Source organism: Pelophylax lessonae (genome assembly GCF_965119305.1).
Source record: "Pelophylax lessonae genome assembly, chromosome: 6".
Classification (NCBI taxonomy): domain Eukaryota; kingdom Metazoa; phylum Chordata; class Amphibia; order Anura; family Ranidae; genus Pelophylax; species Pelophylax lessonae.
Genome location: NC_138773.1, coordinates 67,712,562 through 67,725,857, shown reverse-complemented (window position 1 = coordinate 67,725,857; position 13,296 = coordinate 67,712,562). Strand labels below are relative to the sequence as shown.

General features: G+C 46.5%; 2 protein-coding genes across 2 annotated transcripts in view; one reads left to right on the top strand and one right to left on the bottom strand.

Moving 5' to 3' along the window:
* The window catches only part of DCTN5 (dynactin subunit 5), a 44,129-nt gene extending 34,100 nt beyond the window's left edge, over nucleotides 1-10,029 (bottom strand). Inside the window, exon 1 of the mRNA XM_082261371.1 lies at nucleotides 9,905-10,029. Coding sequence (XP_082117497.1) covers nucleotides 9,905-9,952 — 48 coding nt within the window. The 5' untranslated portion in view covers nucleotides 9,953-10,029. The remainder of the gene's footprint in view (nucleotides 1-9,904) is intronic.
* A 53-nt stretch (nucleotides 10,030-10,082) lies between these two features.
* Nucleotides 10,083-13,296, top strand: part of PALB2 (partner and localizer of BRCA2) — a 42,601-nt gene continuing 39,387 nt past the window's right edge. Inside the window, exon 1 of the mRNA XM_082261852.1 lies at nucleotides 10,083-10,146. The gene's annotated coding sequence lies outside the window, so the exon portion shown is untranslated. The remainder of the gene's footprint in view (nucleotides 10,147-13,296) is intronic.

The following is a 13,296-nucleotide window of genomic DNA, read 5'->3' as shown; positions in this document are numbered from 1 at the left end:
TTTAGCTCCCTGTAATCCACAGAATAGCAAAACTCAGCTTGAAAGAAAGGGCCACCAGGATCAGCCTTTGAAAGTTCTCTTGCAGATGCAAGGTACTCATTGTATGTGTGTGAGCGCTCAGGCTGCTAGGAAGTGTAGTCCTGTGCCTGCTGCTGGGAGTGCTGGCTGGAATAGAGCCGCCCACACTCCAGACAATGACAGGTAAGAGCAGAAGATCCTGGGACCTGCACATCAGGACAAAACACCCACCCGCTGTGTGTAGACAAGTGGCAGTCTCAGCCTGGATCCCCGCCAGGCCACGCTCCAAACGCATTTCACTCCGCTCACTGGAGCTTACTCACAGGCATGGCTATCCCCATGAGTAAGCTCCAGTGGACAAAGTAAATGTGTGGCGGGGGTCCCGACAAACTGCCACTTGTCTACACACATTAGGTCTTGCTCTGATGTATGGCTCCCGGGACCTTCAGCTCTTAATTGCAATGTACTGTTAGCCTAAGGCCCCTTTCACCCTGGCAGAATCGGCCAGTGGATCCGACAGCTCAGCAGGCCATCTCTCTGCTGAGAAGATGAATGACAGGTCTGTGTCCGCTGATGCAAAAAGGGCACGGGCACAGACACAGACCACTTTCCTCTATGGGTGGTCGGATGGAAATGGACCACCTGTGCGTTTCCATCCAACTGTTATCCGATCTCCCAGACGGACGGAGAACAAATCCCCATCCATCCGTTTTTAGTGGATAGAATCGGATGTCGGCGGATGCATCCACCGCTCCATAGAGAGCATAGGGTGGTCCAATCGAGTCCGCATGAAAACCTGAGAGGCGGACCGGATTGGTCCACCCGTGTAAAAAGGGCCTAACATTGTAAGCTTGCTTACAGGAGGGGAGAGCGCCACGGTGCCTTCATTGTCCAGACAGCAGGCTGAGGTAGGGAGGTGACCTCTGTATTTTTTAAAGCCCTACTCTGGCACCAAAAAAAATACTCTTCTATGGGGCCCCCGTGCATTGCAAGGGTTAAATGCTCACTGGGTCAAGGGGTAGAGGATGAAACCATAATACTAACCTTTCTCCTCCCTCTAGCAGGGATCCTCCATACTGTGTGATCAGTCCCTTAACCACTTAAGCCCCGGAAGATTTTACCCCCTTCCTGACCAGGGGGTATTTTGCGATTCGGCACTGTGTGACTTTAACGGACAATTGCGCGATCGTGCGACGCTGTACCTAAACGAATTTGACGTCCTTTTTTTTCCACAAACAGAGCTTTCTTTTGGTGGTATTTGATCACCTGTGCTATTTTTTGATCATGCGCTATAAACAAAAAAAGAGCGTCAATTTTGCAAAAATAATATTTTTCACATTTTTTTATATGAAATTCCTCAAAAAAAAAAGTAAAAATCAAAATTTTTTAACATTTTCGGCCAATTTGTTTTCTGCTACCTATGTTTGGTAAAAAAAAATCGCAAAAAGCGTATTTTGATTGGTTTGCGCAAAAGTTATTGCGTTTACTAACAAAGGGAAAGATTTTTGTCATTTTTGTTGTTTTTTTTTTTAACGCGTAATGGCGGCGATCTGCGATTTTTTTTGCAGTACTGCGACATTGCGGCGGACAGATCGGACCCTTGACTGACATTTTTGACACTTTTGGGGTTACCAGTGACATTTCTACAGTAATCAGTGCTATATATATGCACTGTTACTGTAAAAATACACTGGCAGTGAAGGGGTAAACATTATTTGAGAGGGAGGGGCTGTGTGTGTCCCTAGGGGCGTGATTCTAACTGTGATTGGCTGTCTGTTGAGCTGTAGTTACACTGATCAACGGTCCTACATAGTAGAACCGTATGATCGGTGTCTCTACACAGGGGAGAATGACAGGCAGCTTGTTTACACAAGCTGCCTGACTTTCTCTCCCCCGCCGATCGCAGAGTGATCGGCGGACATCGGGTCCGCCGGTCACACGCGCGGGGAGGTCCATGACCGCGTGGGAGCGCACCGCCGGCGGCGCGCGCTAGCTCCCCAGAGCCTCACAGGCTAGTGACGTATATTTACGTCACTTTGCCTGTGAGGGGCTGACCGCTGCAGTAAATCTACTTGCGGCGGTCGGCAAGTGGTTAAAATTGTTACTTTTCAGGGCTCCGGGCCACACCTTTACATCATCATGTACAATGAAGGCTCAATAGTCCTGCACTGTATGTGAGGATGGTGGAGGTCTCCCCACAACCCAGAGCATTGGAGAGAAGAGAGTCAGCTGCCGGAGGAAAAAAAGAATAAGATTAAAGGGTAACTTCACTTTTGTGGGGAAAAAAATCAGCAAATAAAGAAAACCAATATAGCGTATACAATTGCAACACAAATCATATTGTAATTGAATGTTATTAAAAATGACCTTTCCCTTTCAATCTGCAGCTGCTGTCATTTTCTGAAAATGCAATGCAATATGGCTACCTGGAGCTTTTCTGTACACAGAATGTATACTGACCACACCCCAGAAACATAATTTCCTGCTTGTGTGATTGGCTCAACAATTTTCCCAGAAGTCTGCCTAAGATACAAGTCAGATTTCTGGCATCCCCTGCAACAAAAATTTCATTTTTGGTGAGATACTTCCAATAGGAACACATCTAAAGGGATTCAGGCCCATCAGCTTTTTTCATTAGAGCTCATCAGCTGCTGATAATTATGTAACCACTCCCATAAGACCCACTCAGCACAGAGGAACAAACAATGCTTTCCTGTGAATAACAAAGGGTAGGAATCTTTTGCAACAAAGTTTGTTAACCACTTGCCGACCAGTCACGTTGACTGTACTGCGGCAAAGTGGCTTGTTATCGTCTGGCGACGTAGACCTACATCACCAGACATTCCCCTCTCTTGGCGGCGCGTGCGTGCCGCCGGAGGCTCGCTCCCGCTGTATTCAGCTACAGAGGGAGTCGGGCCAGGGGAGGAGCGGCCGTGATTACCGCCGCTCTTCCCCGATCATCGGGGATCGAGTGTGGAAATCCGCCCGTTTGTGTCAGGCTGAACCTGCGATCTGTCCCTGTGTCACTCAGTCACCTCCCCCCACACACGTTAGTAAGCACCAGGCATACATTAACCCCTCCCTCTCCAATAAAAATTAACCCCTTCCCTGCCAGTGTAATTTTTACAGTAACAGTGCATATGTATAGCATTGATTACTGTAGTAATGTCACTGGTAACCCCAAAAGTGTCAAAAATGTCAGTCAAGGGTCCGATCTGTCCGCCGCAATGTCGCAGTCCCGCAAAAAAAAAAAAAAAAAAAATCGCAGATCGCCGCCATTACGCGTTAAAAAAAAAAACAACAAAAATGACAAAAATCTTTCCCTTAGTTAGTAAACGCAATAACTTTTGCGCAAACCAATCAAAATACGCTTTTGCGATTTTTTTTTTTTTTTACCAAACATATGGTAAAAAAAAAAAATTGGCCTAAAATGTTAAAAAATTTTGATTTTTACTTTTTTTTTGGGAATTTCATATAAAAAAAATGTGAAAAATAATGTTATTTTTGCAAAATTGACGCTCTTTTTTGTTTATAGCGCATGATCAAAAAAAAAAATCGCACAGGTGATCAAATACCACCAAAAGAAAGCTCTGTTTGTGGGGAAAAAAAGGACGCCAAATTTGTTTAGGTACAGTGCCGCACGACCGCGCAATTGTCCGTTAAAGTCACGCAGTGCCGAATCGCAAAATAGGCCCTGGTCAGGAAGGGAGTAAAATCTTCCGGGGCTTAAGTGGTTTATAAAGGACTATAAACAGGAATTACAATAAGTGATATGTAGTTACACAGAGAAACCAACTCAATTTCCAAGCCTGCTTTCTTCCAGCAGTCTGTGATCTGTATCTCCAGTCATCACATGGGTACAGTGCAGTGTAGAATGATTCTGTACAAATCCAGGCACGAAAGACAACAAATCAGCCAAGGGCAGCATGGTGGCATAATGGTTAAAAATTCTGCCATGCAGCAGTGGGGTCCTTGACCAGCACCAAACTGCATGTTGATTACATTCTCTCTCGCTTGTGTTGGTTTCCTCCAGATACTCCAGTTTCCTCCCACACTCCAAACATATGCTGATATGTTTAACTGGATCTTGTCTAAAAAAACTGACCCTAGTATAAAATTCTACTGAAGAAGATGGCTGCCTCACCTCCTAAGCACAGGCGTTATTAAATCCTAGTCTAAACCCACCAGAGCGATCCTCCTGGGAAGCTGTCACTTTACTTGTCCAATCATAAGTGGCCAAGACATAATCCCCTATTGCATAGAAGGGGCATGTACAGTATATGTTTTTATTTTGTATTCACAGTATATGTGCATGCCTGTGCTAATCCCCAACATGTGCTTTGCATCCCTAGGGAGAAAAGCACTAGAACAAAATCAACTAAAAGCAAGGCATGTGTGGAGCAGGTGTCATCCTTGTCTGCAGACATGCATCTCTCTGCACCCTTGGTGCCCAATATGCAGCCCTCTGGCACTTTTTGTGAGGCCCTTGGGTCTCCTACAGACACTAATCTGTGTTTCCCTATTGCTCTGTTGTAGCAGTAATCTCAAACAGTCTTGTATAAAGTATGTCCCCAACAACTCCTGTATTATGTTTACAGTCTCCTGCAGCAGCATGCCAACAGTCTCTGACCATCTCTTGTGTCAGGCCCACAGTCTCTGACCATTTCTTGTGTCACCCCCACAGTCTCTGACCATTTCTTGTGTCACGCCCACAGTCTCTGACCATTCCTTGTGTCACCCCCACAGTCTCTGACCATTTCTTGTGTCACCCCCACAGTCTCTGAGTGTATCTTCAATCATGCCCACAGTCTCTGACCATCTCTTGTGTAATACCTGCAGTTTCTGATCACCTGTGGTGTCATACCTGCAGTTTCTAACCATCTCTTATTATGCCCACAGTCTCTGACCATCTCTAGTATCATGCCCACAGTCTCTGACCATCTCTAGCATCATGCCCACAGTCTCTGACCATCTCTAGCATCATGCCCACAGTCTCTGACCATCTCTAGCATCATGCCCACAGTCTCTGACCATCTCTAGTATCATGCTCACAGTCTCTGATTATGCCCACAGTCTCTAGCCATCTCTAGTATCATGCCCACTGTCTCTGACCATCTCTAGTATCATGCCCACAGTCTCTGACCATCTCTAGTATCATGCCCACAGTCTCTGACCATCTCTAGTATCATGCCCACAGTCTCTGACCATCTCTAGTATCATGCCCACAGTCTCTGACCATCTCTAGTATCACGCCCACAGTCTCTGACCATCTCTAGTATCATGCCCACAGTCTCTGACCATCTCTAGCATCATGCCCACAGTCTCTGGCCATCTCTAGTATCATGCCCACAGTCTCTGGCCATCTCTAGTATCATGCCCACGGTTTCTGACCATCTCTAGCATCCTCCCCACAGTCTCTGACTATCCTTAGTATCATACCCACAGTCTCTGACCATCCCTAGTATCATGCCCACAGTCTCTGACCATCCCTAGTATCATGCCCACAGTCTCTGACCATCCCTAGTATCATGCCCACAGTCTCTGACCATCCCTGGTATCATGCCCACAGTCTCTGACCATCCCTAGTATCATGCCCACAGTCTCCAATCATCTCTTGTATCATGCCCACAGTCTCCAATCATCTCTTGTATCATGCCCACAGTCTCCAATCCTCTCTTATATCATGCCCACTGTCTCCGACCATCTCTTGTATCATGCCCACAGTCTCCAATCATCTCTTGTATCAAGCCCACAGTCTCCAATCATCTCTTGTATCAAGCCCACTGTCTCGGACCATCTCTTGTATCATGCCTATAGTCTTCGACCATCCCTTGTATCATGTCTGCAGTCTCTGACCATCTCATGTATCATGTCTGCAGTCTTCGGCCATTCCTTGTATCATATCTGCAGTCTCTGACCATCTCTAGCATCATGCCCACAGTCTCTGGCCATCTCTAGTATCATGCCCACGGTCTCTGACCATCTCTAGCATCATGCCCACAGTCTCTGACCATCTCTAGCATCCTCCCCACAGTCTCTGACCATCCCTAGTATCATGTCCACAGTCTCTGACCATCCCTAGTATCATGCCCACAGTCTCCAATCATCTCTTGTATCATGCCCACAGTCTCCAATCATCTCTTGTATCATGCCCACAGTCTCCAATCATCTCTTGTATCATGCCCACAGTCTCCAATCATCTCTTGTATCATGCCCACAGTCTCTGAGTGTATCTTAAATCATGCCCACAGTCTCTGACTGTCTCTTGCATCATGCCCACAGTCTCTGACCATCTCTTGTGTAATACCTGCAGTTTCTGATCACCTCTGGTGTCATACCTGCAGTTTCTAACCATCTCTTATTATGCCCACAGTCTCTGACCATCTCTAGTATCATGCCCACAGTCTCTGACCATCTCTAGCATCATGCCCACAGTCTCTGACCATCTCTAGCATCATGCCCACAGTCTCTGACCATCTCTAGTATCATGCTCACAGTCTCTGATTATGCCCACAGTCTCTAGCCATCTCTAGTATCATGCCCACTGTCTCTGACCATCTCTAGTATCATGCCCACAGTCTCTGACCATCTCTAGTATCATGCCCACAGTCTCTGGCCATCTCTAGTATCATGTCCACAGTCTCTGGCCATCTCTAGTATCATGCCTACGGTCTGTGACCATCTCTAGCATCATGCCCACAGTCTCTGACCATCTCTAGCATCCTCCCCACAGTCTCTGACTATCCTTAGTATCATACCCACAGTCTCTGACCATCCCTAGTATCATGCGCACAGTCTCTGACCATCCCTAGTATCATGCCCACAGTCTCCAATCATCTCTTGTATCATGCCCACAGTCTCCAATCATCTCTTGTATCATGCCCACAGTCTCCGATCATCTCTTGTATCATGCCCACAGTCTCCAATCCTCTCTTATATCATGCCCACTGTCTCCGACCATCTCTTGTATCATGCCCACAGTCTCTGACCATCTCTTGTATCATGTCCACTGTCTCCGACCATCTCTTGTATCATGCCCACAGTCTCCAATCATCTCTTGTATCAAGCCCACAGTCTCCAATCATCTCTTGTATCAAGCCCACTGTCTCGGACCATCTCTTGTATCATGTCTATAGTCTTCGACCATCCCTTGTATCATGTCTGCAGTCTCTGACCATCTCATGTATCATGTCTGCAGTCTTCGGCCATTCCTTGTATCATGTCTGCAGTCTCTGACCATCTCTAGCATCATGCCCACAGTCTCTGGCCATCTCTAGTATCATGCCCACGGTCTCTGACCATCTCTAGCATCATGCCCACAGTCTCTGACCATCTCTAGCATCCTCCCCACAGTCTCTGACCATCCCTAGTATCATGCCCACAGTCTCTGACCATCCCTGGTATCATACCCACAGTCTCTGACCATCCCTAGTATCATGTCCACAGTCTCTGACCATCCCTAGTATCATGCCCACAGTCTCCAATCATCTCTTGTATCATGCCCACAGTCTCCAATCATCTCTTGTATCATGCCCACAGTCTCCAATCATCTCTTGTATCATGCCCACTGTCTCCGACCATCTCTTGTATCATGTCTATAGTCTTCGACCATCCCTTGTATCATGTCTGCAGTCTCTGACTATCTCATGTATCATGTCTGAAGTCTTCGACCATTCCTTGTATCATGTCTGCAGTCTCTGACCATCTCTAGCATCATGCCCACAGTCTCTGGCCATCTCTAGTATCATGCCCACGGTCTCTGACTATCTCTAGCATCATGCCCACAGTCTCTGACCATCTCTAGCATCCTCCCCACAGTCTCTGACTAGGGATGCACCGAAATTTCGGCCACCGAAATTATCGGCTGAAAATAAGCCTATCTCATTTCGGCCGATAATGGGTTAACATTGCCGAAAATAAAGGGAGCGGCCACTATTAGCTGTAACCATGTGAGCGCTTCACTTCCCTGACAGGCATGTATCTCCGCTGACAGGGAAGTGAAGCTCTCACATAGTTACAGCTAATAGCAGCCGCTCCGCGCCCCCCCCCCCCCCCGGTGTCAGCTCAGTTCTGTTCTCATTCACACATAGTCGTGCTGAGCTGACAGTGAAGGATCACATTAGTTCTATCTATAGCGGCCGCTCGCCCCGCCTGGTATGTCCATTCATAATGCACAGATCGTAGTAGGGACGTCATTGAGAGGCGGTGCCGCCGGCCAGAGGCGGGACTTTTGAATGAAGTACACCCGAGGAGGGGGACGCTGAGGCAGTGGGGGTGGGGGGAGCTGAGGCAGCTTACCAATGGTATTAGTATTATGAAGCATGAGGGGTTAATGTATTGTCACTGCTGGTCACTCATCTATTAGTGACCGACCAGTGGCAGGTAATTAACCCTTTTGTGCTGCATTAGTGCAACCAGTATCAGTGTTAATTAACACTGGTTGCACTGATACTGATTGCACTAATGCAGCACAAAGGGGTTAATTACCTGCCACTAGTCGATCACTAATAGATGAGTGACCAGCAGTGACAATACATTAACCCCTCATGCTTCATAATACAAATACCATTGGTAATTAAATTAACCTCTTGCCAACCCATCACAGTACATATACTGTGACAGGGTGGCAGCGACAGGTGTACGTCACTACCTGTTTTTGGTGTATGCCCCTGTTCTATCCATTTTAAAATTTTTTGGGGGAAAAAGTAATTTTCGGTTTTCGGCCAAGGGCATCCTGCATTTTTGGTTTCAGCCCAAAATTTTCATTTCGGTGGATCCCTATCTCTGACCATCCTTAGTATCATGCCCACAGTCTCTGACCATGCCTAGTATCATGCCCACAGTCTCCGACCATCTCTTGTATCATGCCCACAGTATCCAATCATCTTTTGTATCATGCCCACAGTCTCTGACCATGCCTAGTATCATGCCCACAGTCTCTGGCCATCCCTAGTATCATGCCCACAGTCTCCGACCATCTCTTGTATCATGCCCACAGTATCCAATCATCTTTTGTATCATGCCCACAGTATCCAATCATCTTTTGTATTATGCCCACAGTCTCCAATCATCTCTTGTATCATGCCCACAGTCTCTGACCATCTCTTGTATCATGCCCACTGTCTCCAACCATCTCTTGTATCATGTCTGCAGTCTTCAACCATCCCTTGTGTCAGGTCTGCAGTCTCCGGCCATCCCTTGTATCATGTCTGCAGTCTCTGACCATCTCATGTATCATGGCCGCAGTCTCCGACCATCTCTTGTATCATGTCTGCAGTCTCCGACCATCTCTTGTATCATGGCCGCAGTCTCTGACCATCTCATGTATCATGCCATTAGACTTTCACTATACCCTGTTGTGTGTTTGCAGTCTCTGACAACGATAAATCACTGATTTTTATTAGCAGCCCTGTGGTGATATTGGGGGCTGCATGTGAGGCCCACCCCATCAAGGAAGGAGACTACCACTGATCTACACTGTGGTACATATCGGTGAAGTGATACAATGTAATGTTTACACTGGCTTGGGCTTATGATAGCAGAGATAATGCATTTTATAACAGTCCTACTTGTAGTCCATTCCTGATCATCCCTTCCTATACAGAGATGGATCTGCTGCCATCAGTCTCTGATTATAAAGACCAAGCAAGGCCCTATAGCAGGGGCAGGTCTCTGGTCACCATGTGTACATGCAGAGCATGCCAGAATATAGGGATATACAGTATTTGGGGTGACACAGGCGCCCTCTGCATAGGCCAGGGAGCTGTCACACACAGTGAATGCATGCAGGTGTGACAAGGCTGGCCATTAAACACAGACAACCTATAGGTACCAGTTCCATGTGTGCCCCTCCCTCAACACCTCACACAGCCCCCAGCACACTCACTGTCTCTATATACTCCGACTTGTTATACAGCAGCTCACTCAGCTCCATGGCTCCTCCGGGCGGGACGTCACATCCGGCGTGCCCAGGCGTCACGTGAGCTGCTGCTAGGGAGGAGTGGGCGTGTCCGGAGGAAAGCGAAGGCTACCAGAGGGAAAGTGGGCGGAGACGGAATGCTACCAGAGAGTAGTGGGCGGGGCAGGAGGACCGAGAACACGTGACTCCTGGAGAGAGGCGCCTGGAAAGTATGTACTGTGTCCTGTGCTGGAGAACTACAAGTCCCAGCAGCTCCTTGCAGCCTGTGTTGTTGTACAACAAGTTCTGTTAGCCCTGCAGATCTTCTTCTCTGACCTTTAATGTCTTCTGTCACTTTTTCCTACAGAGCTGAGCCTCTCTGCTCTGCTATAGACGTCTGTGTGTAGAATGAGTGCATTACTTACAGTATATCCAATGTTTGTTAGTTGTGTGAGGAGCGGGAAAAGGTTACAACCCCTGTCAGGTGTTACTTTTTGTGTCTGTGTCCCATTAGGGGGAATTCCTCTTCACTTCCTGTATTGGAGACACAACAGGAAGTGACTGGAAATCCCCCTGAAGTGAGAGGTGTCCTGTTTAGGACAAAGTGTCCCCGTTAGAGAATTTCCTTTCTCCTCCTGTTCCGGTTCTAAAGTTTTGGAATGACTATTGGTTTATGTTCCAGTGACAGTGGTCACCAGGATGAATGGAGAGGGATGAATCTCCCCAGCGGGGACACAGACTGGAAATAAAAACCCGACAGAGTGTGTCACCCCTCCACACTGTATAGAGAACAGAAGGTTGCCGCCTCTGCTTTTGGTTTGTGCTCTCTGGTCTCTTATGGCCGGCTCAACATGACCCCTCTATAGTGGAGGCAGCAAGGCCCCTGGTCCTCCTCCTCCTCCGCATTGTACGTCCTTGGGTGACAACGTTGCTCCTGCATGGATAGACACTGTGAGTGTTGTCACCCTGGGACAGCAAGTTGCTGTGAAGTCTCCTGGCAGGACCACCAGGTACAAATAAAGGACAGGCGTGCCTGCAGACCAATCAACAACCATAAAGGGTAAGCTGCCATATAATGATTTTACTTTTTGGGTTTAGATGTTCTTTAACCACTTTACCCCTCTTTATGACCAGTGCGATACGGCACTGCGTTATTTTAACGGACAATTGCGCGGTCGTGCGACAATGTGCCTAAATACAATTGATGTCCTTTTTACCCTACAAATAAAGCTTTCTTTTGGTGGTATTTGATCACCTCTGAGGTTTTTTTTTTTTGCGCTATAAACAAAAAAAGAGCGACAGTTCTGAAAAAAAAAATAATATTTTTCAGATTCTGCTATATAATATTTCCCTAAAAAAAATTTAAAATCAAATTTTTTTTTAACATTTTAGGCCAAATTGTTTTTTGCTACATATTTTTGTTAAAAAAAAAATCCCAATAAGCGTATTTTGATTTTTGGTTTGCGCAAAAGTTACCACGTCTACTATCTATGGGAAAGATTTATGTCATTTTTATTGTTTTTTTTTTTTTGCACTAGTAATGGCGGAGATCTGCGTTTTTTTTTTTTTCCGGGACTGCGACATTGCGGTGGACAGATTGGACGCCTGACTGACATTTTTGACACTTCTGGGGAGACCAGTAACATTACTACATAAAAAAATAAAATATGCACTGTTACTGTAATAATGACACTGGCAGGGAAGGGGTTAACAGTGTGGGTGATCAAAGGGTTAAATGTGTACCTAGGGGCGTGTTTCTAACTGTGGGAGGGTGTGACTTGTGAAATGATCATAGAGACATGTTATTCTATATAGAAGGATCACAGGTGCTCTGTGATCATTCCAGGAAGAAGAACGGTCAGATGTGTTTACAACAGCTGACCGTTCTTCTCTTTCAGCGGGGAACAATCGCGGGTGTCAGGTGGCAATCAGAGCCACCTGCCTGTGCATCGGCTTCCCCGCTGACGAGCTGCAAGCTACCCCTATCTGCAGGCGAGCACCCAACCTACGTATATCTAGGGCGGTTTGCGTAGGAGCGGCTGCCTGCTGCAGTATAATGACTGGCGGTCGTAAAGTGGTTAAACAAAAGACCGAGAATTTTGGAAAAAAAAAACAATATTTTTTACCTTTTGCTATAAAACATATTAAATAAATAAAAAAAAATGTAAAAAATAAAATTTCAGCATAAATAAAATGTAGGCCAATTTGTATTCAGCTGCATTTTTTTGGTAAAAAAAAAAAAATCCCAATAAGCGTATATTGATTGGTTTGCACAAAAGTTATTGCGTCAACAAATGATGGAATAGATTTATGGAATTTTTTAATTTATTTTTTTACTAGTAATGGCGGCAGTCTGCGATTTTTAGCGGGACTGTGACATTGCGGCGGACCAATCGGATACCTGACACTTTTTGGGGACCAGTGACACTAATACAGTGATCAGTGCTAAAAATTATGCACCATCACTGTACTAATGACACTGGCAGGGAAGGGGGTAACATCAGGGGTAATTAAAGGGTTAAATGTGTTCCCTAGGGGGTGCTTTCTAACTGTGGGGGATACTTTGACTGGGGGAGGACAGAGATCCGTGTTCCTGCTTATCAGAAACACAAGATCTCCATCTTCCCCTCTCACAGAACGGCGATGAGTGGTGAGAAGAATCAGCTGTGGGAAGACAGCGCTGGACTCCATGGGCTGGTACCTGTTTATTAGGGCGGCACAGTGGTGTAGTGGTTAGCACTTTCCCCTAGCAGCAAGAGGGTCACCAGTTCGAATCCCAACCACGACACTACCTGCCTGGAGTTTGCATGTTCTCCCTGTGCCTGCGTGGGTTTCCTCTGGGTACTCCGGTTTCCTCCCACACCCCAAAGACATGCTGGTAGGTTAATTGGATCCTGTAAAAAAAATTGGCCCTACTGTGTATGTATAAATGTGAGTTAGGGACTTTAGATTGTAAGCTCCTTGAGGGCAGGGACTGATGTGAATGTACAATGTATATGTAAAGCGCTATGTAAATTGACAGCGCTATACAAGTACCTGAAATAATAAAATAAATAAATAATTAGGGCCTCGTTCACATGGGGCGTACTACAACTTACACCAGTGTGAAGGGCGAGCTTACCTGCATGGGGATGCACAGGTGTTCCATGCATCCTCCTGCAGCCAGTCCCGTTGATGTCAAATTGGGAAACAGTGGCCGCACAGACACAGCTGCTGCTCCAAAGTTTCCATTGGAGGGGGAAGGGGGGGGTGTCCTGGACACAGACAGAGTGTTAAAGAGATATCAAAGTGGGAGCTGCAGCTGTTTCCTAGGAGACCAGTTGCATGAGATGGGCAGACCACCGTTCTGCCTCTCTCATGAATAGGTGTTGGTGTTGGTG